Here is a 23,396-nt window from a genome sequence, read left to right on the forward strand (position 1 = left end):
GCAAATTTGGGACGTACAATTATCCCCTCCTTATAGAAATTTCATCCTCGAAATTTACCTAAACAACTCAGGATACTAATCCCGCATGTCTTATTCTAATTCCTAGGTCGCCTCCTCGACCTTGTTGTTCCTCCATAACACTTTAACCAAGGGTATAGTCTTATTCCTCAAGACTTTATCCTTTATATCTAGGATCTGTACTGGACACTCCTCATAGGAAAAGTCTGTCTGTAGCTCCAGATTCTCATAACTCAGTACATGAGCTGCATCTGATACATACTTTTGGAGCACCGATAAATGAAACACATTGTGAACTCCTTACAATGTCAGTGCTAAAGCCAACCTGTAGGCTACCTGACTTTATCCTTTCTACAATGTCAGATCATTTCCAGGATCTCAAAAGGTCCTACTAATAATCTAGGGCTCAACTTGCCCTTCCTCCCAAACCTTTTCACTGATTTCTGTGGTGAAACTCTAAGGTCCTACTAATCTAGGGCTCAACTTGCCCTTCCTCCCAAACCTTTTCACCCATTTCTGTGGTGAAACTCTATGGAAGACATAGTCTCCCACTTGGAACTCCATAATCATGCGCTTCGAATTTGAATAACTTTTCTATCTACTCTATGACGCGAGCATCTAAGCTCTAATCTTTTCAATGGCCTCATTGGTACTCTGAACTGCTTTAGGACCTAAGTATTTCCTCTCACCCATTTCATCAAAATGAATGGGTGATCTGCACTTCCCACCATACAACATCTCAAAAGGAGCCAGCCCAATGGTTGCATGATAGTTTTTGTTGTAGGAAAACTCTATTAGAGGAAACTATTTACTCCATGACCCTTCAAAGTCCAAAACACATGCCCGAAGCTTATCTTCTAGTGTTTGAATCATCCTCTTAGACTGGTCATTAGTCTGAGGATGGTAAGCTGTACTAAATCTCAATTATGTACCCATAGCTTTCTACAGATTTCCCGAAAACTTGGAAGTGAAGATGGGGTCCCGATCTGACACGATAGACCTAGGAGCCCCATGTAGGCGTACTATATCTTTCACATAAAGATCAGCATAGTGATCAGCTGTAAATTTTGTCCTTATTGGCAAGAAATGTGCTGGTTTGGTATACCGATTCACAATCACCCACATTGAATCATGCTGACCCACCGTCCTAGGCAATCCAACCACAACGTCCTCCCATTTCAATTCAGGGATACCCAAAGGCTATAGTATCCCTGCTGGTCTCTGGTGTTTAGCCTTGACTTGCTGACATGTCAAGCACTTAGCTACATATCTAGTTACATCTTTCTTGATCCCAAGTCACCAATATAGGGTTTTCAGATCCTAGTATATCTTTATGGTTCTTAGATGCAATAGAAATGTCCGTTGGAACACAAATCCACTCCTTATACCTCAACAAACCCATCTCCCAAACAATATAATTCTTAGCCACTCTTGCTAGGAAGTCCCTTCTGTGCCTCATCAACTGAGGATCATTCAACTGACCCTTCTTTATCCTCATCAAAAGAGTAGCACTACAAGAAAAAATGCTTTTAATAACACCAAAAATGTGTTATCAAAACATACCATAACACTTTTTGATGTGTTAAGACCGACTATGTTATCGTAGGTCAGGGTACTTTACATAACACTTTATCAGTGTTATACAGATGTGTTATTATACTGTCAACGATAACACACTTTCTGTGTTATTTTAATATATAGATAAGTGTTTAATTATGTTATTTATAGTCGATTATATAACACATTTCAATACTTATAAATTTGTGTTATACTACACTTTAGTATAACACTTTTTTTGTGTTATACTACACTTTAGTATAACACATTATTTGTGTTATACTACACTTTAGTATAACACATTATTTGTGTTATACTACACTTTAGTATAACACATGTGTTATATTAGCTTAGAGAAACAAAATCTTTTTTTACTTACACAAAACTAGGAAAGCAAATATGAAAGTTGAAGCCAAATAAGGTAACATAAATAGATTTTTATTAATTACTCAAATGCAATTACAATATTTAGTCTACTAGTCTAGGCTTAAGAAATCATATTACAACATAATTTATGCCCAATTCAGATTCCTTTATCACTAAATACAAAACAAGAAATGTATACAAAAATTAGTGAAATACATTCTTCCATTCTAAAGGCCTCAACTACAAATGTTGACAAGAATTGCTTCAAAGAAATCATCTCAATATACCTGCACATTGTAAAAAAAAGTCCTTTTATTATTAAGAACATAAGACTTATGCTAGTTTCCACCTGTAAGAATATAAAGTTTAAATTAAATTTGTAATAACTCCAAAACTTGACAAAACAGCAAGGTATAGCAAGATGTACTACCATGCAAAACAACGACTGAAGCAACAAAACATGCAACTTAAAACAAGGCTGACACAATCAAAATAAAGAAGTAACATTTCAAGAAAAATAACATTAATAATGTGACTCAAAACTGAAGATTCCAACAGCCAGAATGTGACTCAAAACAAATTAACAAAACAAACTAATAGTAGTACGACCATAGTTAATAGAAACCACAAATATTAATAGCAATGTGAGAATGGTTAGAAATTAAGAAGTACACAAAAATGTGATCAAAGCAAAATGGGTAATGAAATTGATTATTTAAAGAATGTAACTTGACTGTCAGTAGTTTGAAGTGTTGCTATATACATACTATACTGTATTGTACTATTCTATACTATGTATCACTACATGTACACCATAATCAATAGATGAAAAGGCATGACAAATAAGAAGATATTCAAGCACCTTACTATTTCTGGGCTATGGAATATCAACAACTTCTTCTCTTATATTGATAAATAATAGAAACCCACTCTTATATTTGATTACACATATTCTTCTCTCAACAGCCCACCCCACACTCTCTTCCCAAAATAATTAAGCTCGTAATACAAGTTACCCTTCTTCTCCACAATACCCAAACATATAACACAGAAAAAGACCCAAAATTAGCCCACAACAAAAGATTCAATTTCAAGTACTCAACTACATGCCCAAAGTTTATTTGCTTAGTTTATATAAACTCACACAAAAAGCATATATATAATTCAAATATTCAGCAAAGAAATTAACAAAAATAAGACAAAGAGTACTTATGATTAGCCTAATCCACTACAAGCACAAAGAGTACTTATAATATTATAAGCTTGGGAAGGGATGACATTACTAGGTAGAGATTTAAGATTTGAATTAATAATTTTGTATATATCATCATATCATGATTCATGAAGTGCATGCATAGAATATTATTTTACAATAATAGTGAGTAAATCATGAGGGAATTGAGAGTAGTAGGTGAATATGTAAAATATATTATGACAATTACATGAAGTATGTCTTTCTCCATTAAAAAAATGTAGTATTACAAGAGCTTAAAAACAGGTCCTCTGTATCACAAATATGCATACTTACAAAGTATTTATAAGTCCTGAATTTTGCTTCGTATTAAGTAATTTGCTCAAAAGATTAACCTTTCGAAAGGGTGAAGTACTCGAGTAAAAACAAGGGCAGCAGAGAAAACATACTGAGCCTAATAAATAGACCAGCAGTCTGCATTTCCACCCATGAGCCTAATAAATAGACCAGGAGTCTTTTACCATACTAAACAACAACTAATAACTGCTTAGAAAACATGAAAACAAGAAAAAATAAAGCCAAACTTGACAAACATACTTGTGGTTATTATATTTAAACTCAAAGCCAAGAAAACATACTCAAACCCAGAGAAACTTAAAATACAAATTTAAAACGAAGAATATATTCAAAACAAACTAAAGCAGATAAAATATGCCCAAAAAAGCATCATTAATTCTACAAAAAAGGGAAAATGAGAAATCGGAGGAGAGAAGGAGAGGAGGACAATGACTACAGTCTTTTTCCCTAGGTCCAAAGAGTTGGAGAAGAAGATAATCTAATTCAGAGTAATAGACTTCTCTTAATAATAATCCATTGATTGAAGGAAAATAGATGATAAATGCCGTATGAAAATAATGATAAAGATTTAAAGATGCAATCAAAGTCTCTTCATATTCTTTGAGCTTCACAATTTCGATTTTCACAAATGGAATTAACTAATAGATGAGTATTGTCCTTGGGACAGAATACGACTCTTGATTAAGGGAATTCTAGTGCAACGACTAAAGAAAATATGAGCTAAATATTAAGCTAACTAAATGCAATTCTACAGAGCACACACCACCAAAAAAAAATAAAGAAACAAAACATCAATAGAAAAATCAATCAGCATTAGCAACATCAAATGTCAAAATAAAGTTACATATTGTATTGTACTAAGATAAATACACTTGAATAATAAAAAAATAGAAAAAAAAAAGTATTAAGCATGCTTACGTGTCCAAGAATAAATCTGCTAAAGCACTGCGCTTGATATGTTCACCCTTCATGGCAACATCTGTGAAAATAATCTGATCTGGTTGTACACCTCTTTGAACAGCATCTGGAACACCAATAGTTTATCAGTTACTAATTTATCTTTCCTTTGTAAGATAAATACCCATTACTACATTATGAAATATAAATAACAAGGAAGAATTCAAATATTATGCATGTAAATGATTTATCTTGAGAAATAGTAAAATGGCAGTACAATTGCAGAGTCTCGACTCGCTAGCAGCAGGAAATCTGAGAAGCCAAAGTGCACTATTTGGTACTCGCTTAAGGATGTTGCACCTGCATTTATCGACACATGAATCAGTATAGTTATTGCTGTGATTCAATCAATTCAAAGTTATGCAAATATAAACACTCGACTAACCATGTATTGAAAATATCAGGATCCATCTTTTATTGCTGGTTAAAACAAGCAAATATAAATTTGTCCTCAGGTAACCCATAGCTAGATCTCTTGGGTTGGTAGTTCAGGTCTAACACATCACAATTTTTCTGCAAGGAAGCATGGAGTAGTGTTGTCACAGGAAAAGAAAAACTACTTTGACTAGTACTAGACAGCAGCAGCAATAATGTGAAACAGAATTCCAAAGCTATGAACTAAGAATGAAATTACAGTTAGGTAAAGGAAATACCATCATATCATCCAAGGCCTTGCAATGATTTTGATTTGAGAAGAACAACTTCAAGGAGCAGACTAACAACGTGCATGGACATAGGTGGGACAGAATCACTCTGTGAACGGTGTCTATTTTGTTCACATCTTCTACAAATGGATCCTTTCATCCTAGGAGTCACTGCAGCAATGTCTATTCCTTCAAATACATGAAGTGCAGCTTCTATGTTACCCTTTTGATACTCAAGTCTTCCTAGTAGAGCTCTTGCTTCCTATAAACCATGAAACCAAAATAAATCATCATCCAAACTGATTTGCCAAAATAAATAAGTCTAAAAACAACTCCTTAGTAATTTTCCTCAACTTTATGACATTGTAAACTGTACCATCCTAAGACTAAAAAATCTCAAAAACAGTAATGCTATTTTTGTAACAGTATACCAATATTTTAATCAAACTGATTTCTTGACTCTTCCTTTCGATAGAAAATTATACACAGGAACAATGTTAGAACAAACAATCTTTAAACTTTCCTAGTTTTGCTATCTCTATAATGACTAAAAGGAAAGTAAAGCTCTTAAAAAAACTCACCTGAAAATACAGCTGGGTGCATGTAAAAGATACTAAAGATTACCTTCCAAGCATTTTCCATGTTTCCATAACACTTAGCAAAGTGAGGATCAATTTGAATAGCTTCTTCATTTTTTGCAATGCACATATCAAAATCATGTAGCTAAAACAGAATAAAATAAAATTTAAGAATCAGGTGCAAGTAAATTCACTTACAAGCCAGAAACACTGAAGAGCATACATATATTGAGAAAATACATGAATGCTAATAAGCTTCATTGAGAACCTGAAATGTAAAATATGGCAAGATAATTGTGTGACTTGGCAATAGCAACATAATGGCTGGATAAAAATAGCTATTATATATGCTTCAAGTACAGCCCATCAACACTTGCTCAAACCAAAAGCTTAATGGCTATAGAATGTTTTGTTAAGAAGTCTATTTACACTTATAGATGTTATGATAGTGTTGACCAAGACTTAAAAAGTTCCAACAAAATGAGGCAATGAAAAGAACTAAATCTAAAATCTTGTCTACATATGCTACTGTATATTTACAAGTATTTTTTGTATGTGTGTGTAGTTTATTCAGTTTTTATGTTATATATAGAAATTTTGTTAGGCTAGTTGGCTCACTCTCTCAGTATTCTCTCTCTATGAATCAAGCTGTATATATATCTATATGTATATATTTATGTTTTTTTTGTTGTATTAGTTCTATTCTCTATTTTTTTGTATGAAAGGGGGAAGTTTTTGGCATTATTCTATTGATGTGAAAGTGGTCAGGCATAATAACCAAATTGAGCTAATTTACTGTTAATCCTAACCCGAATCAAACTAATTGTCAACCACTTACAGGTTTTACTGAAAATAGAAAGACATAAATTCAAATAGCACAACAAAAAATAGGGGATTGATCTTTTACCAGCTTCTCTTTGCTGCTTCAACTAGACCTTTTTTCGCCCAATCTTCATGGAAGGCAAAAAAAGTTAAAGTGAAAGAAGCAATTTCACTAATCATTTCAAAAAATGACAACTCATTTGTTACTTTTTAAAGAAATTTCTTATTCTTGTAGCTTGCTGTTTCCACACACACGCACACACCTTAGCAAGAGGAGCAAGACCAAAAGCATATTAGCTAAAACCAAAAGCACAAGGAAATATAACCAGATGCATTCATAAATTCAAAATCAAGTTTGAACAATTTCACTAATCATTACAAAAATCACAGCTCATTGTTGCTTTATAAAGAAATTTCCCATACTTTTCATCTTGCTGTTTCTAGTAAGACTGTCAGTCTTTGGTTTTTCTTTTGATCTCTCTACTCTTTGTAAATCAATTCTGTTTCTGTTTCTTCTACTCATCCAGACCACATGCGCACACACACACACAAAGAAGAAGAAAAAACAACTACAACAAGAACCAAAACAAAACAAAAATAAAAACAAGTAGCAATCGACCTTAGCAAGAGGAGCAAGACAGTTGGTAGTACAACTTGTATTTGAAACAATGTCCATGTTTGGCTTGTATGTCCACTCATTTACTCCAACCACAAACATGGGAGCATCAACTGATGGAGTTGATAAAACTACTTTCTTGGCTTCACCCTACAAAGAAAGAAAAGTTCAATGTTACAAAGAATTTCATGCAAATGTAAATGGATTTGTACGTGCATGGTGGGCTCTCACACATTTGACTGTCTGAGACAGAGAACAAAATAAATTAGTAAAAGAAACCTTCTTATGTGCTGAAGCTTTGTCAATTCTTGTGAAAACACTGGAAGATTCAACAACATACTCAGCTCCATAATCACCCCAAGGAATCTCAGCAGGGTCCCTGATTAAAGGTTTAGATTTTACTTGTCAGCTCAATTTACATTAAGCTTTAAACAAAAAACACCCACATTTGCAAGTGCTATAAGAAAATAAAGAATATGTATACACTTTCATGCTAAGATCTGATGAAAATTACCTTTTACTCACAACCTTAATCTGCTTCCCATTGATTTCTAAGGTTGAATCATCTACAACCTTAATGCTTCCTTTGAATAATCCATGAGTAGAGTCATATTTAAACATGTAGGCCTGGATAAAGAATAGAAAATATCATAACCATTTTCACATAATGGGGTGACCTTAGAAGACAATTAGGAGTAACTGTTACTTAAGTTGAACTATTAGCAAAGGACATCAATTTAATAAAATACTCTTGAAAATACTCATTTCATTCAGATACATATAATTTCATGTAATATAAAGGTCATTCAAGGTAGCATCATAAGCCTATTAATGACCATGGTTCATCACTACAGCCACTACTCACCTTAGACCATAATCCAAAAAATGTGAGAAATTTTAAAGTGCCAAGTTAACAAGCTGCCATGCTCTCAACTTGACATAAAAATAAGCTCACAAAAAATCACAATAAAATCCAAACTGCAAGCATTGCACACAACAAGCATAAGCATGATTCAAGTTAGATCTGAAAGAATAGAATCATTTTTTGATCAATAGATAATTGAGATAATTATATGCAACTAAATACTTGGTAACATTTATAGAGGGTTTAAGGTGATAAAAATAATTTCAAAGCAATTAATGATCCAGATTTAAGATATCTCTCACATTTAATAGCAGTGAGAATAGAAATTATTTAGTCAAAACTATGAAGAGAAGATAGCGTAAAAGTGAATTACAAGTCCAAGAGACTAGATGATTTCTTAAGAGAACACACAATGAGCACCTCCATTCCTATGAGGTGTTTATCAAAATTAATAGCTACTGAAATAAAATGCAATTTAAACGTTCTTCCACATACTTTATAACATAGTTTGCCTTGACCATATTAAAGTAGAGCAGAATCATTTTAGCCACTTTAGACAAAAAAAAATCACCACATTCAACAACATACTATTAACACAACAAGAAATCAGGCAAGCATGGCACAAAAACTTGACTTAAGTCATATCATTATACATTACGAAGCAAACATCTAACCAGGTTGTAAGCAAAGACATGTCAACCAAATATTATGCTCGATGCAGTCTTACAAACATAAGAAAACTTTTTTGCATCATCTGAGTAGTGCCATTTTAATTTATAAATTATAATGACTATTCATGAGCATAGCAACACATTGGCAGCTGAAATCCATCAAGTTGCAGCTAGCTTGACATCCTTACCATGTATTTAGCATCAATAAAAGGATCATTCACTGCCACCACGTCAATATCATCCCTGAATATTGCTACTCGTAAAACCAATCTTCCAATCCGACCAAAACCTATATGAGCCAAGCATTGAAAAAGTAAGGAATTAATCAACTTTACCATTCTTCTTTGAAAGAGAATCACTTGGCTCACAAAGTTCTTTAAACCCTGAGGTCCTTCATTTAGTAAAACACATATTAAATATAAATATATATATCTAGCATCCAAGAACAGTATTGATACATGAAGCTATACTCTTTTACATGTCAGAATATTAAACTCGCCCAAACTAAAAGGGATTAAAAAAGTGACATAAAGGAAACAGAATCCAAACTATAGACTACTTCTAATTCGAAAGCGACAAATAAACATAAATATATAAATGTAACATAGAAACTAAGTTGAATAAAAGTAAATAATTTTCCAGTATGAAAACACACATCAACTCTTGCAAGATTTTCAACTGTACCTTGATCTATTAAAACAAAAACTATTGAAGGCCAAAACTGATCAAACATTGACCAATGCACACGAGTTTGCATCTCTAAAAAGAATGATAAAAACATTAACCACACCAAACAATGGAATGTACAATCATTATTAAGTCCTCATTTCAAACTAGGAGCTATGATGAACTTACCATTGATCCCAACCTTTGACTTCCCACCGGTCTTCAATTCTAAACAAAATAAATTATGAGTGAGCATCAAATATTAGAATTTCAAAATTCACACTACAATGTATGAAGTGTCTAGTCCTTACTCTGAACAGTTGGTGGCAATTCAGTGGCCGTTGCTTTAATGGGTTGGACTCTCTTGACATTGCATCCCTTGAACAATGTGTCGTCTTCTTGGATCAATTATAAGAACAGAAAATATGCTTAAACCCATAAAAATTTATATACTACGTTACTCAACTGTAAAACAGATGATCCGCCTAGAACAGCAGAGCCAAATACACTTGACTGAAATCTTGCAGAGTTTGGGCTGCGATTGGAACTAATGCACGATGTTTGAAAAATAGAAGGAAAATATTAACAATATATATTTATATGTATGAGTGTATATGTGTGTGAGATAAAAAGATCTTATAAAGTCAAAACAAATAAATGTTGAAAACATTAAATATGGAAATCAAGCAAACCCCAAATATAAACAAACTAATAAAAAGGTTTATCTAATATACTCACTCCATAGAAAAGAGCAAAAACATTTTAATGAGAGAAATTATACAAAATGCAAAATTTATGTGTTGAAAAAGAAATTGATTGAAATTTACATAACCAAAGTACACTAAAAGCCCATCGCAAGTTGCAACCAACAGCTTCAAAATCTTTTTTAGCTTAACAGTACAGACATGAGTTCTTTAAACATCAAACATTGTATATAATATATTTATAAACCCCGAACAAATTTAACAATAAAAAAACAAAAGAAGAAAAAAATGCGCTGGCGATAATCGAGAAAATAAACAAGTTTAAACAGTAAAATAGAGGAATAAATTCAAAAGAATATGTAACCGAGATAGGATTTTGAGGAAAATAAAAGAAAACTGCATACAAACTTATATACACACGTGAGTATAAATAAACAAATTAAGCTCGACTAGACAAAATAATAGCAATAAAATGGTCGATCAAATGGCACAACGAAGATTATTGATTGCTAAAAATGATCAAAGGGTTTACGGGAGAGCTTAGCTAGAGATAGAGAGAAAGTGAAGAAGACCTTAGGAGGAGGATTGGAGGAAGTAAGAGGCGCAAAGATTTTAGGTCTAGACACTTCAATCAGAGCAGCTCCATTGGTAGATCTGAGCAGAGAAGAGAACGCCATTGTTGACTGCGTATAGAGCTTTCTCTTACTCTTTCTCTTTTCTCTTCTTCTTTCTCAACAACCCTAAATAACCAAATACCTTCTGGCTTTATGCGCCTCTTGGAAACTGACACAAGCCGGCGCTACCAGTCCTCAAATCAGTCCTCATCCCCCATCATCAAGTCCCCTAACCTCAAAACCCCTTCCGGGGACCCAAAAGAGTCCAGCTTGGCTTGCTCTGTGGGTGACCGGAACCGACAAACGGGGCAGGAGTTATGGTGAGCGAGCCAGGGAAAAATGCAGCCGGGATGGTAGAGATGCTTAATGGAAGATTTCAAGCAAGGAGAGGCACATATGGGTGCGAAGAAGAAAACGGGAGAGTTATAGGCGGCTAGGAAAAAAGGGGGAAAAAATATAACAAGTTATAGGCGGGCACCAAAATAAATTAGCGCCATTTTTTTATTTTACCACATATATGTATATAATAATACTTTTTCAGGAGTATTATATTCTTCTGTTATGCTAAGGGGTATAACATGAGAATCAACCAAAAAAAGCACTCCTTCAGGGTATCTTTGGGAAAGTTCATAGGATTTATAGTGAATCCTTGACTCATCGAGGCAAACCCGAATAAGATCAAGGAATTAATCGATATGTCTCCACCTTGAAAGCATAATGACGCCCTGTGACGACCTACTAATCTAGGGTCGTTACACTACGTGTTAAAAATAGTGCTTAACTCGTTAAGCGAGTTATTTGGACTTAAAAGTGTAGTTGAGGTTAAAAGACACTTTGTGTATTAAAACTTTTGGTTAATAAGTTGAACTTTTCATTGAAAAAGGATGAATAATTACAAGGGATACCAAAAATTTCTAAATAAAATACAAGTTTATCAAAATTATAGACTTATCAAGGAGGCAGATTCATGACATGGTCATCCCCGTTCCCTATAATTAGGGCACATGCCTCTGAGAAAAGACTACAATACCCCTGCCTACTAAGCCTCTCTTTAAAGTCCCCAAGGGCATATTAGTTATTTCACACCAATCCCCAGAAAACCTAAAAATTTCACTTGAAATCCCAATTAAATCCAATAATCCTCTAAATACAAGTATCCCCTCCCACCCTTCGTTATAACTCATACTCCAATAATTCCAGGTAATTCACCCAATTACCAAAATATCTCTAGCCAGGTATTAATCCCCGTTGTGACTTTTATGCTAAATTACTAACTACAATCGCCTCGTGTCGAATATGTCAAATATATCCACATAATAATGTGGTCCCACTCAAAAATCATGTATAATTACAGATAGACCCTCAGCGGGTCAAAATTACGAAAATTCTCTTTTTAATAGAAATAGGCCCACACACATGTTTACTACACTTAAACATGCTTAAGCAACATACCATAATATAACTCATATAGTTCACATATATAATCACAATTAAGTCATATTAACACATAAACATCCAATTATGCATTCTAGGCACACTAATCAACGCATTAAGCCTTATTAGCAAATTTGGGATGTACAATTATCCCCTCCTTATAGAAATTTGATCCTAAAAATTTACCTAAACAACTCAGGATACTAATCCCGCATGTCTTATTCTAATTCCTATGTCACCTCCTTGACCTTGTTGTTCCTCCATAACACTTTAACCAAGGGTATAATCTTATTCCTCAAGACTTTATCCTATATATCTAGGATCTGTACTAGACACTCCTCATAGGAAAAGTCTGTCTGTAGCTCCAGATTCTCATAACTCAGTACATGAGTTGCATCTGATACATACTTTTGGAGCACCGATAAATGAAACACATTGTGAACTCCTTACAATCTCAGAGCTAAAGCCAACCTGTAGGCTACCTGACTTTATCCTTTCTACAATGTCAGATCATTTCCAGGATCTCAAAAGGTCCTACTAATCTAGGGCTCAACTTGCCCTTCCTCCCAAACCTTTTCACCGATTTCTGTGGTGAAACTCTAAGGTCCTACTAATCTAGGGCTCAACTTGCCCTTCCTCCCAAACCTTTTCACCCATTTCTATGGTGAAACTCTAAGGAAGACATAGTCTCCCACTTGGAACTCCATAATCATGCGCTTCGAATTTGAATAACTTTTCTATCTACTCTATGACGCGAGCATCTGAGCTCTAATCTTTTCAATGGCCTCATTGGTACTCTGAACAGCTTTAGGACCTAAGTAGTTCCTCTCACCCATTTCATCAAAATGAATGGGTGATCTGCACTTCCCACCATACACATCTCAAAAGGATCCATCCCAATGGTTGCCTGATAGCTGTTGTTGTAGGAAAACTTTATTAGAGGAAAATATTAACTCCATGACCCTTCAAAGTCCAAAACACATGTCCGAAGCTTATCTTCTAGTGTTTGAATCATCCTCTTAGACTGGTCATTAGTCTGAGGATGGTAAGCTGTACTAAATCTCAATTATGTACCCATAGCTTTCTATAGATTTCCCCAAAACTTGGAAGTGAAGATGGGGTCCCGATCTGACACGATAGACCTAGGAGCCCCATGCAGGCATACTATATCATTCACATAAAGATCAGCATACTGATCAGCTATAAATTTTGTCCTTATTGGCAAGAAATGGGCTGGTTTGGTATACTGATTCACAATCACCCACATTGAATCATGCTGACCCACCGTCCTAGGCAATCCAACCACAAAGTCCATAGCGTCGTCCTCCCATTTCAATTCAAGGATACCCAAAGGCTATAGTATCCCTGCTGGTCTCTGGTGTTTAGCCTTGACTTGCTGACATATCAAGCACTTAGCTACATATCTAGTTACATCTTTCCTGATCCCAAGTCACCAATATAGGGTTTTTAGATCCTAGTACATCTTTATGGTTATTAGATGCAATAGAAATGTCCATTGGAACACAAATCCACTCCTTATACCAACTCCAGCCAATGCCTCTGTCTCATGATCAGATCCTTTTGAGTAAATAAATACTTTAGGCTCTTGTGGTCAATGTATATCTCACACTTCTCTCCATAAAGGTAGTACCACCATACCTTCAATGCAAAGACCACTGCTGCTAACTCCAGATCATGGTAGGGTACCGCTGTTCAGATTCTTTCAACTCTCGTGATGCATAACAAATCACCTTCCCTGCCTGCATAAGAACATAACCAAACCCCTGCCTTAAAGCATCATAGTAAAAAATAAACTTCTCCTAATCCAACGACAGACTCAATACTGGTGCAGTGATCAATCATCACTTCAACTCCTGGAAGTTGTTCTCACATCTATCTGACCATACAAACTTTTGATTCCTGCGTGTCAACACTGTTAGTGGTGTAACAATCTTTGAGAACCCTTCTACAAAGCGTTGGTAATATCCCACAAATCTAAGGAAACTTTTGATCTTTGGGGCACTGCAGGGCCCCTGCCAATCTCTCACTACGTCAATCTTGGTCGGACAAACCTTAATCCCATCCTTGCTAACAATGTTACCAAGGAAGATCACCTGAGGTAACCAAAATTTGCACTTCTTTAACTTGGCACACAATCTGTGCTCCCTCAACAACTGAAGTACCAATTGGAGATGTTACTCGTGTTCTGCCTCTGTCTAAGAGTATAACAGGATGTCATTGATGAATAGAACACAAACTTGTCCAAATAGTCTTTGAACATCCTGTTAATCAGATCCATGAATGCTGGTGAGGCATTGGTCAGTCCAAACGACATAACCAAAATTTCTTAATGTCCATATCTCAAGCGAAAGGTCATCTTCGGGATATCTCAAGCGAACATCAATCTTTCAGAATACTGTCCAACCATGCAACTGATCAAACAAGTCATCAAAATCCTTGGTAGCAAGAACATGTTCAACTCCCTGTAATCAATACATATTCTTAATGTCCCATCTTTCCTCTCAACAAACAACACTGTCGCACCCAACAGTGATAAGATGTGTGTAATGAATCCCAAATCAAGTAACTCTTGTAATTGTACCTTCAATTCTATCAGAGCCATTCTATATGGTGCTCTAGATAATGTTTCTGTCCCTGGTGCAAACTCTATGAAAACTCAATCTCCCGTTGCGGCGGTAACCCTCATAGATCATCTGGGAACATATCTAAAAATTCACAGACCAATCTGGTCTCTTCCGGCCTAACTGGTATATCCCAGGTGGGATCCACTACACTCGCTAGGAATCCTATGCAACTTCCTTGCAATAGATCTCTATCCTTTAGTGTTGAGATCATAGTAATGTGAGGCCCATTCATAGTAACTAGAAACACAAATGGGTCCTCTCCCTCAGGCTCAAAGTTCACCATCCTCCTTTTACAATCTATGGTTTCCCCATACTTGGCTAACTAATCCATGCCAAGAATCATATCAAAATCCTCGATAGCTAGCTCAATTAAGTCTACTGACAACTCTCTGCTATCCACTTCTATTAGCAAGGATCTAATCAATTTCCTAGAAACTATGAATTCCCTTGTAGGCAATATGGTCCCAAACCCCACAACATAGAAATGACAAGGCCTACATAGTCTATCAATCACTCTACTAGAAACAAATGAACGTGTACCATTAGAATTAATCAATAAAGTGTAAGTAGAGCCATTGCTAGAAATATGACCTGCCACGACCGAGCGACTAGCCTCATCCTCTGACTAGGTCAACGGGACCACTCGGGCTCGCGTCAACCTATCACCTTTCTTTTGTTCCTTTTTCTTCATTTGTGAGAAATCTCTCTGAAAATGTCCCACTTTCCTGTAAAGGAAGCATGCCTTAGCATGACATTCCCCTAAATGACGTCTCTTGCTCTTGGTGCATACTGGATAACTTCTCCATGCCTCATTGTCACCTTGGCAACCATCGTAAATACCCTGACCCCTCATGTCAGGTCCAGGAGTTGTAGAAGTGTCATGGGTCTTCCTCATCTGGTCTCTAGGGCCTCCACCCCTATGAGGCACTGAGGTGATCCTAACATGCCATGCTATCATGGGGTTTAATCCCCGAACAAACCCATCTCTACTGCCAGCATCAGTTGGTACCAAGTCATAAGCAAACTTAGCCAACCTGTCAAACTTCAAGGCATACTCAGTCACAGTCATGTTTCCCTGAACCATTATGGTGAACTCATCTACCTTAGCAATTCGAACTACGTCATTGTATTATTTCTCGTTGAGATAATCCCAGAACTCATAATAACTCAATGCAACAATGTTTCGAGTCTGAAATACAACCTCCCAGCAGATACGGGTATCCTTCCGAAACATGTACGTGGAACATCCCACTCTCTAATTACATACCACCCTTATAAATTCTAGGAAGGTGGTGGTCATACTCATCTACAGCTCAGCTCACAGTGGGTCTGGCCCTCCCTCAAAAGTAGGAGGGTGTTGCTTCCTAAACCGCTCATAAAGAGGCTCCAGTAGGTTCTGAACTTCTGGCTATCCCAGAACTTGTACCACCCCAAGTGACAGAACCGGTGCAGTGTTCCCCGATGGAACCTATTTTGGCTTGCTTTTCAGGAAACATCTGTTGATAGTTCTCAGGAGCTGGCAGAGGGTTCTGACCTTGATTATCATCTTTAGCCTGGATTTCAGTGCCGACTAGTTTGTTTGATTGCCATGGAGGCATAACTCTCCAAATATATCTGCAATCAATGACTTGACTCATTAAGCGATGATAACAGATTAAAAAATTTCCCCATGATCCACAATCTAACAATTAAGCAACCATCACAAACGTAATGCTAATTGACATTTCACATGCATCAACTATGTTAATAAGCATACATTCTCGTATTCACCTAGCAGTCAAGGGCCAGACCCTATCAGTATAGCTCATGCTCCCTAATCAAGCATGTAGATAAGGCATATATATTTAATTTAAATAATTAAGCACTTAATCACATCATTAATTACCAAACCCTAAGTCGACCTTATCTTTAGCGGCGAGTGTACTTGCCCAACCAACCTTTAGGAACTAAAAATCCTTGGCAGCTTTGCTTCCAAGTTTTAACGCTTTACTAATCCAAGTCTATTACATCGTGTGTTAAAATTAGTCCTTAACTCATTAAGCAAGACATTTGGACTTAAAAGTGAAATTAAGGTTAAATGACAGTTTATGTAGTAAATTTTTTTGTGAATAAGTTGAACTTTTCATTAAAAAGGGTTGAATAATTATAAAGGATCCCAAAAGTTACTAAATAAAATACAAGTTTATCAAAATTATAGACTTAGCCTAACTCTGTGGCAAATTTCAACTAGTTAATCCTACTACTCAAAATATCTCAACCGTGCCAGCCAAGCAAGCTGAGTATGTACATGTCGCCCTTACAGCTCTCCAACTCATGGTTAGTCTAGCTTTCCTTTGCCCTTACCAACACCACGAAGCACTCTTGAGCCAAGGGTCAGCAAGAAAACCCAGCCAAATGATACAAATATCCAAATAAACATTAAGATGTATTGCATACTTTATAACCATACGGGTTGACATAGATTTTCTAAACAGTATACGACTCATGCGGATATCGCATCCATGTAATGGTCCAGCCACTACTATAACGTCCCAAATTACCTAATAAGGCTTATGGCCTTGATTAGGAGGCCAGAATGGAAATTTATGTATTTATGAGATATTTATGTGTAATTATGTGATTATGTGAGTTATATGATAATATGACTAGATGTGCATGTTTAGGTGTATTAAATATGCCTGTGGGCCCATTTCTTATTAGAAGGTAAATTTTTGTAATTTGGCCCGTTATTGGTATATTTTGAATATATGTGATAAATGTGTGAGTTGACATTATTATGTGGATATATTTGGGTTACTCCGCACGAGATGATCCTAGAGAGCAAGTTAGCGAGAAAGTCAAAACGGAACCTAATACCCGACTCGGGGTAAGTCAAGGGATATTTTGGGTATCAAGTACATTACTGAGTTATCGGGTAACAGGAATGAATATTTGAGGATATTTTTGGTATTAGTAAGATTAGGAGGGAATTCTGGGAGTTTTGACCATTTTTCCCTCGGGGACATTTTTGGTACCCTGAGCATCAGGATTTACTTAAGGTTACTTAGAGTCTAAGCAAACCTCACAAACACCAAAACATAGAAAAACACTCAACTCTCTCTCTCTCTCTCTCTCTCTCTCTCTCTCTCTCTCTCTCTCTCTCTCGTTCATAGACTTTCTTAATTTTCTTTGGAAATTCTTGCGATCTAGGAGGAATCGAGGCTAGGCTAGGCTCGAGATTTCTTGGGGAGAAGCTTAGCATCGCTTGGGGCAACTGAGGTAACGATTTCATCCCTTCAATCCCTCTGTTTTTATGATTATAGTTAAGTTTTTGTTGTTTAGAAACTCAGCTCTAAATTTTTGGATTTGATGAGGTTTTGGCCAAGTTTACGCTTAGGTTTATGTGTTTTGATGTGCTAAGTTGATTGTGAACTTTACCTTGGGGATTTAGCTATGTTTGGATTGGTTTTGGTAGGTTTTGGCTTGAAGAAAACAGGGAAATTTATGAGTTTTTATGTTGAGCTGCGACCCTGTACTTGGGGCGCACGACATTCATGAACAAGAAGGAGAAGGATGTGTCGAACCTCCATTTGAGTCGCGACGCGTATCAAAATAGAGGAGATCTTGGGCTCTCTGACTTAGGGTAGGTTGCATCTCCTTTGTTTTGAGTCATGGCGTTTGACAGTTTTTTTAGCCCCTGGAGGGTTTTGAGTGCGGGAACTCAAACCTAAGGGCTTAGGATTGATCCTACTACCCGGTTTAGTAGAATTCGACGCCTCGGAGGCTAGGACTCGGTACGAAAGCCTTTATTGACTCATTTGGATGAGATTCTCTATTGGTTGTGACTAGGTTATCGCTAGGGCTCAGAATCGGGATCGTGCTCGATGGTCGTTCTTAATACACAATTCACTCTAACCTAAGGTAAGAAAGTTGCACCCAATACGTGGTATATGTGATCAGGGCTTGGCTGGGTTGATGATTATAACTTTGAATAGGGCTCCGCCCCTGAGAATGAACTTTATTTATGTTATGCTTAAATGTTCTGTGTCTGGATAATTTTTTAATGAATGCTTGCCTTGTTTGCATAGGTAGGGATCGATCCCGTTAAGGAACATAGTTATTATTGTGTTTGTGTTTGATTGGTTAAGATACCATGATTTATACGTACACATACTTGTATTATTTGAAGTATGCTTATCAGTAGCTTGTTATCTGTTTATCTGGTTGTTTAATGTGATTATGAATAGGGCTCGAGCCCCTGAAAAAGAACATGATTATGAACATGTATGTATTTAATTGATTAATCACAACTAAATGCTCTATTTTGGGATAGCTGTTAAAAGATGTGTGCTTGTATGCATTATTTGATTGAAAAGCTTTGGCTCATAAGTCAAGGGCGGTAATAGCATGGTAAACGCTCGTCGATATGGTTAGGCCTAACCAGGAGCGCATTATACGCTTGTCCAACCTAATGGTCTTGGAAAATTAAAGCGCCAGGTATGTTGGGCCAGTTCTAAAACTGGTTATACAGAGGATAGGGCATGGGCCCCTGGGGTGAGTCATTAGTCCCAGATCCTAGGGCACTATGCAACAGTATGACTTATTAACCATTTATTTACGACAGCAGCCCCCCGTTATGACATGGTAATCATTTATTTGTAATTGTATGCATGCATAAGTAGGTTATTACTGCTGAGCATGCTAGATATGAATCTTGGATTTGTATTTACTGTTTATGCACATATTTAAGTTTTCTTGCTGAGCCTTGGCTCACAAGTGCTCTATGGTGCAAGTAAGGGGAAAGGAAAGCTAGACCGACCATGAGTTGGAGAGCTTCGATGGCGATGTGTACATATGCGGCTGCTCAACCATCACGGCTGAGGATATCTCAAAGGAACTAGGGTTGTATCGCTTATTTTGCTGCTTAGGTCGACTGGTTGTAACTTTTGACTTGTATATACCATTTTAAACATCTTTTTGCAACATTTGGGATCCCATGTATGTAGTAAAATTTTAAATGAAAAGTCAACATTTCCTTTGACCAAAAGTTTTAAACCTAATCCTTGACATTAACCTTAGTTACACGTTTATAACCAAAAGACTTGATTAGCAAGTCTAACAGTATTAAAGTACACATTGTAACGATTGTGGATTAGGACAACGTTACAACTTGGTACCAGAGCTGGCAAGGTTTAAGGGTTATTAAAGACTAGCTGGGCATGTAAGAAAAACTCGCTTCAAGGTGTGGTAACTATTTATGAGGTTATGTGTTTAACTACTTAAATAGGATATAAATGCCTTATCGGCATGCCTTATTAAGGAGCATGAGATAATATGATAGGGCCTGGCCCTTGACTATTGATATAATTATGTGCCTGCCTTCTCAGTTGATAAATAAATGCTTTACTTGCATGCTAGGGTAGAGAGCATGATATTTGTGTTGGTAGGAGCAAGGCTTATTAATTGATGCATGAACTTTATGGGCATGTACTATATTACTACTATTGTGTGTGAATGCAATGTTTGGTTTTCCCTGTGGGAAGGCTTTTGGATTTGATCATCATGCCCAATGGGTCAAGTCATTGACTGCAGATGAACTCAAAGGTTATGTACCCAAGGAAGTCAATGGGACCCGGCGGTGTTTATATTGAGCTAGAAAGCTATAGTCAGGGCTAGGGCCCTCTACCTGCCCCTTAGAATTTGCAGAAGGTGTTTACAGACATGCAAGCAAGATTGCAGAGGCACGAGGAAGAGATTAGGTGGTTGAAGTAGCAGGTTCTACCAGAAAACACTTTTTCCTTTGTTATGTGAAGAATGGCTCCAGTTTTGGCTAAGCCTAGGGTTGAGAATAGGTGGAAATCAATCTATGAAAGGTTTCAGAAACATTACCCTCCTTTTTTTGGGGGAGGCATAGATCCATTCAGAGGTGAACAATTGATGGGCATGGTTAGCTCCATCCTCGACTTTATGGGGGTTGTAGGTCACGATAGGGTGATCTATGCTACGTATGTGTTACGAGAGGATACCCAGACTTGGTGGGAAGTGGTGTCCCAGACGCGAGATACAACTATGATGAAGTGGGAAAAATTTAGGTAGTTGTTTAATGAGAGGTATTATAGTGACGCGATTAAGACAACAAAGACAAATGAGATTCTGAGCCTGGTTCAGGAAAAGTATGACAGTAACAGAATATGTTAACAAATTTGATGGGTTGACCAAGTTGGCTTTTGATATGATACCCACGGACGTGGCTCAAAAAGAGAGATTTGTTCAAAAATTTAATTTTGGGATAGCTCAAGGCGTTAGGATCACCCCAGTACATGAGATCTCTACCTATGCTCATGTGGTAGGGAGGGCACTGGTCGTTGAGGGCATAGGAAATGAGATATGGAGGAAGAGCACCGGAGAGAGCGAAGCTCAAGCAGTGATAGCCCCATGTATTGGATCAGTAGGGACGGAGGCCTCAGTGATCATAAAGGAAAGGTTATCGATATATTCAGTACCCTTGAGCTAGAAGAGGTGCTCTTAAACCCTCAGATAGGCCAGTAGGGAGAGGACGAGGATTGGAAACTTTACCCGAAATGCGGTCATTGTAGAATGCGCCATTTGGGAGAATATCGAGCAAGGGAATGTTTCTTATGTGGGATGGTTGGGAACCTTAGAAGGGATTGCCCAAGGCTAAGGAAGAAATAATCAAAGGGGGCGGGCAGCTTGACTCCAACTCAAGTGTTCACTCTTACGCAGTCAGAGGCTGAAGTGGATTCCTCAGTAGTAACAGTTCAGCCTCCTAGTTCTAATGCTAATGGTATGTTGATATGTTCTGGTGCCATATTTTTATTTATTTTGTTGAATCTAGTAGAGGCATAGACATAGTATGTAGATTATGTAATTATGTTGTGATGAGAATTTGGAACCCTATTGCTTATCGGAGAAACTGGTAACTTCTTAAGTGATGGATCAGATCATTACCAGTGGCAGTGGATGGTAGGGAGTGTCAATTGATTTCGTTGAGCTAGTCATGACCGACATTGATATGACCTTTGGTATGGAATGGTTAGCCAAGTTTGGGGCAACGATAGACTGCAAGAAGAAGTTGTAACCTTTGAGCCTGAGGGTGAAGATCCCTTTGTATTCATTGGCATTGTGTATGGACCCCGTATACCTATGATAACTATTCTTAGAGCTAGAGGCCTACCGCAGGGGGATGCATATGATTCTTATCTAGTATGGTGGATACCACTCAGGTTATGCCAGTGGGACCAAGATAGACCAGATTAGTATATGAGTTCCTAGATGTGTTTCCAAAGGATCTTCCAGGGTTACTGTAACGCCCTGGATAGCCAAGACCGCTACACTGTGTGTTTATAAAGTGCCAGACGTGCTAATCAAGTCTTTTAATTAAAATCGTGTTACTGAAACTCTAAAGGAACTAGGGTTAAAAATGTTTCGGTCCCAAAAGCCATATTTTCATTATGAAGCATTATCCGTTTACACGGGATCCCAAAAAGATACAAGTTTAAAGATCGTTTACAAAAGTTATAAGGTCCAGATACAATAACCAGCCATACTAAGGCTAAACAAACAATTAGGTTATCCCTGTCCTGACCCACTCCTCGACCATGGTGATCGAACAGCTGGCTATGTACATTCAACCCCACAGCTCTCCACCTCAGGATTGGTCCAACTTGCCCTTGCCTTTACCTGCACCACGTAGCTCCTGTGAGCTAAGGCCCAGCAATAAAAAAAACAACAGAGCATAAGCAATCAGCAGACAAATCAATATCTAATATTGCATCACATAATCTCAACCACATAACCATTAAGTATAATCAGGTATTCCACATACTAAACATGTCAACTCATATCATTTACAGTTCATAAATGATAACTAGGGCTAGCGCCCTCAGGCTGCTCCCTCCATTATCCCACTGACTCCGGCCCGCTTAAACCGAGCTCAGTGAATATTAAGCTGTCCTCGGCTCCAGTGGCCAAGCCGCGCCCTGTGCGCAAATATAGTGTACGACTCCCTTAGGCCACTTTTACATGTCCCATGGCATAATAACAACATTGACACGATACAAATATCGGGAGCACTTAGCCCCATCATAAACATATAACCGGGTGCAGTTTTCTTACCTCTCAATTCACTAGCTTTGATCCCTCAACTCCTTGAGCACGATCCCCCTCGAGCCTTAGCGCTCACCTAAACACAATCATAGGCCAAAGTCATCATCAATCCTCAAGTCTAAAACCTAGCCTAGGGGCTAATCCCGAGCCCCCGGGAGGTCCTAGTTCCACCAAACAAGGTGGTGGAATCAAACCCCAAACCCTTGGTCAAAAACCCTTGCAAGTAACCCTAAAATCCCCTTCAGAAGGCAGGGTAGCGCTACAGCGCTCATGGGAGGGCGCTACAGCACTACAAACAGAAGCAAAAACCCCTCAGCACTCATGGCCTAGCGCTACAGCGCCCAAAGGCTAGCGCTGTAGTGCTAGTCACAGACAGACACCACCTCAGTTCTCCTTCCTGCGATTTCCTCGAACCAACCACAACCAAAACTCTTCCAAATCTTACCCAAACTCAGAAACAACCTTATGACCATAATCCACTCATCCCATGCACCCCAAATAACTAGAACTCGAGCACATGCATCCCCAAACTCAAAATTCACCATAGCCACTTCTAGACAATGAAACTCAGCAGAAACCAGCTG

General features: G+C 37.3%; 1 protein-coding gene and 1 long non-coding RNA gene across 2 annotated transcripts; both read right to left on the minus strand.

Annotated features, from left to right (window-relative positions):
• Positions 1-4,191: 4,191 nt before the first annotated feature.
• LOC133805154 (uncharacterized) lies at positions 4,192-4,952 on the minus strand. Its single transcript, XR_009878869.1, has 3 exons — positions 4,833-4,952; positions 4,665-4,747; positions 4,192-4,514 (listed from the first exon to the last, which is right to left on the minus strand). It is a non-coding gene; the product is annotated as an uncharacterized LOC133805154 (long non-coding RNA).
• A 1,641-nt stretch (positions 4,953-6,593) lies between these two features.
• On the minus strand, positions 6,594-10,690 carry LOC133803947 (glyceraldehyde-3-phosphate dehydrogenase GAPCP2, chloroplastic-like). The gene is made up of 8 exons (XM_062242092.1): positions 10,602-10,690; positions 9,766-9,877; positions 9,621-9,687; positions 9,499-9,537; positions 8,832-8,932; positions 7,622-7,734; positions 7,387-7,486; positions 6,594-7,257 (listed from the first exon to the last, which is right to left on the minus strand). The coding sequence occupies exons 1-8, from the start codon at positions 10,688-10,690 to the stop codon at positions 6,883-6,885; spliced, it is 996 nt and encodes a 331-aa protein (XP_062098076.1). The 3' UTR covers positions 6,594-6,882.
• Between the last annotated feature and the right edge of the window lie 12,706 nt (positions 10,691-23,396).

The sequence above is a fragment of the Humulus lupulus genome, chromosome X (genome assembly GCF_963169125.1).
Source record: "Humulus lupulus chromosome X, drHumLupu1.1, whole genome shotgun sequence".
Taxonomy (NCBI): domain Eukaryota; kingdom Viridiplantae; phylum Streptophyta; class Magnoliopsida; order Rosales; family Cannabaceae; genus Humulus; species Humulus lupulus.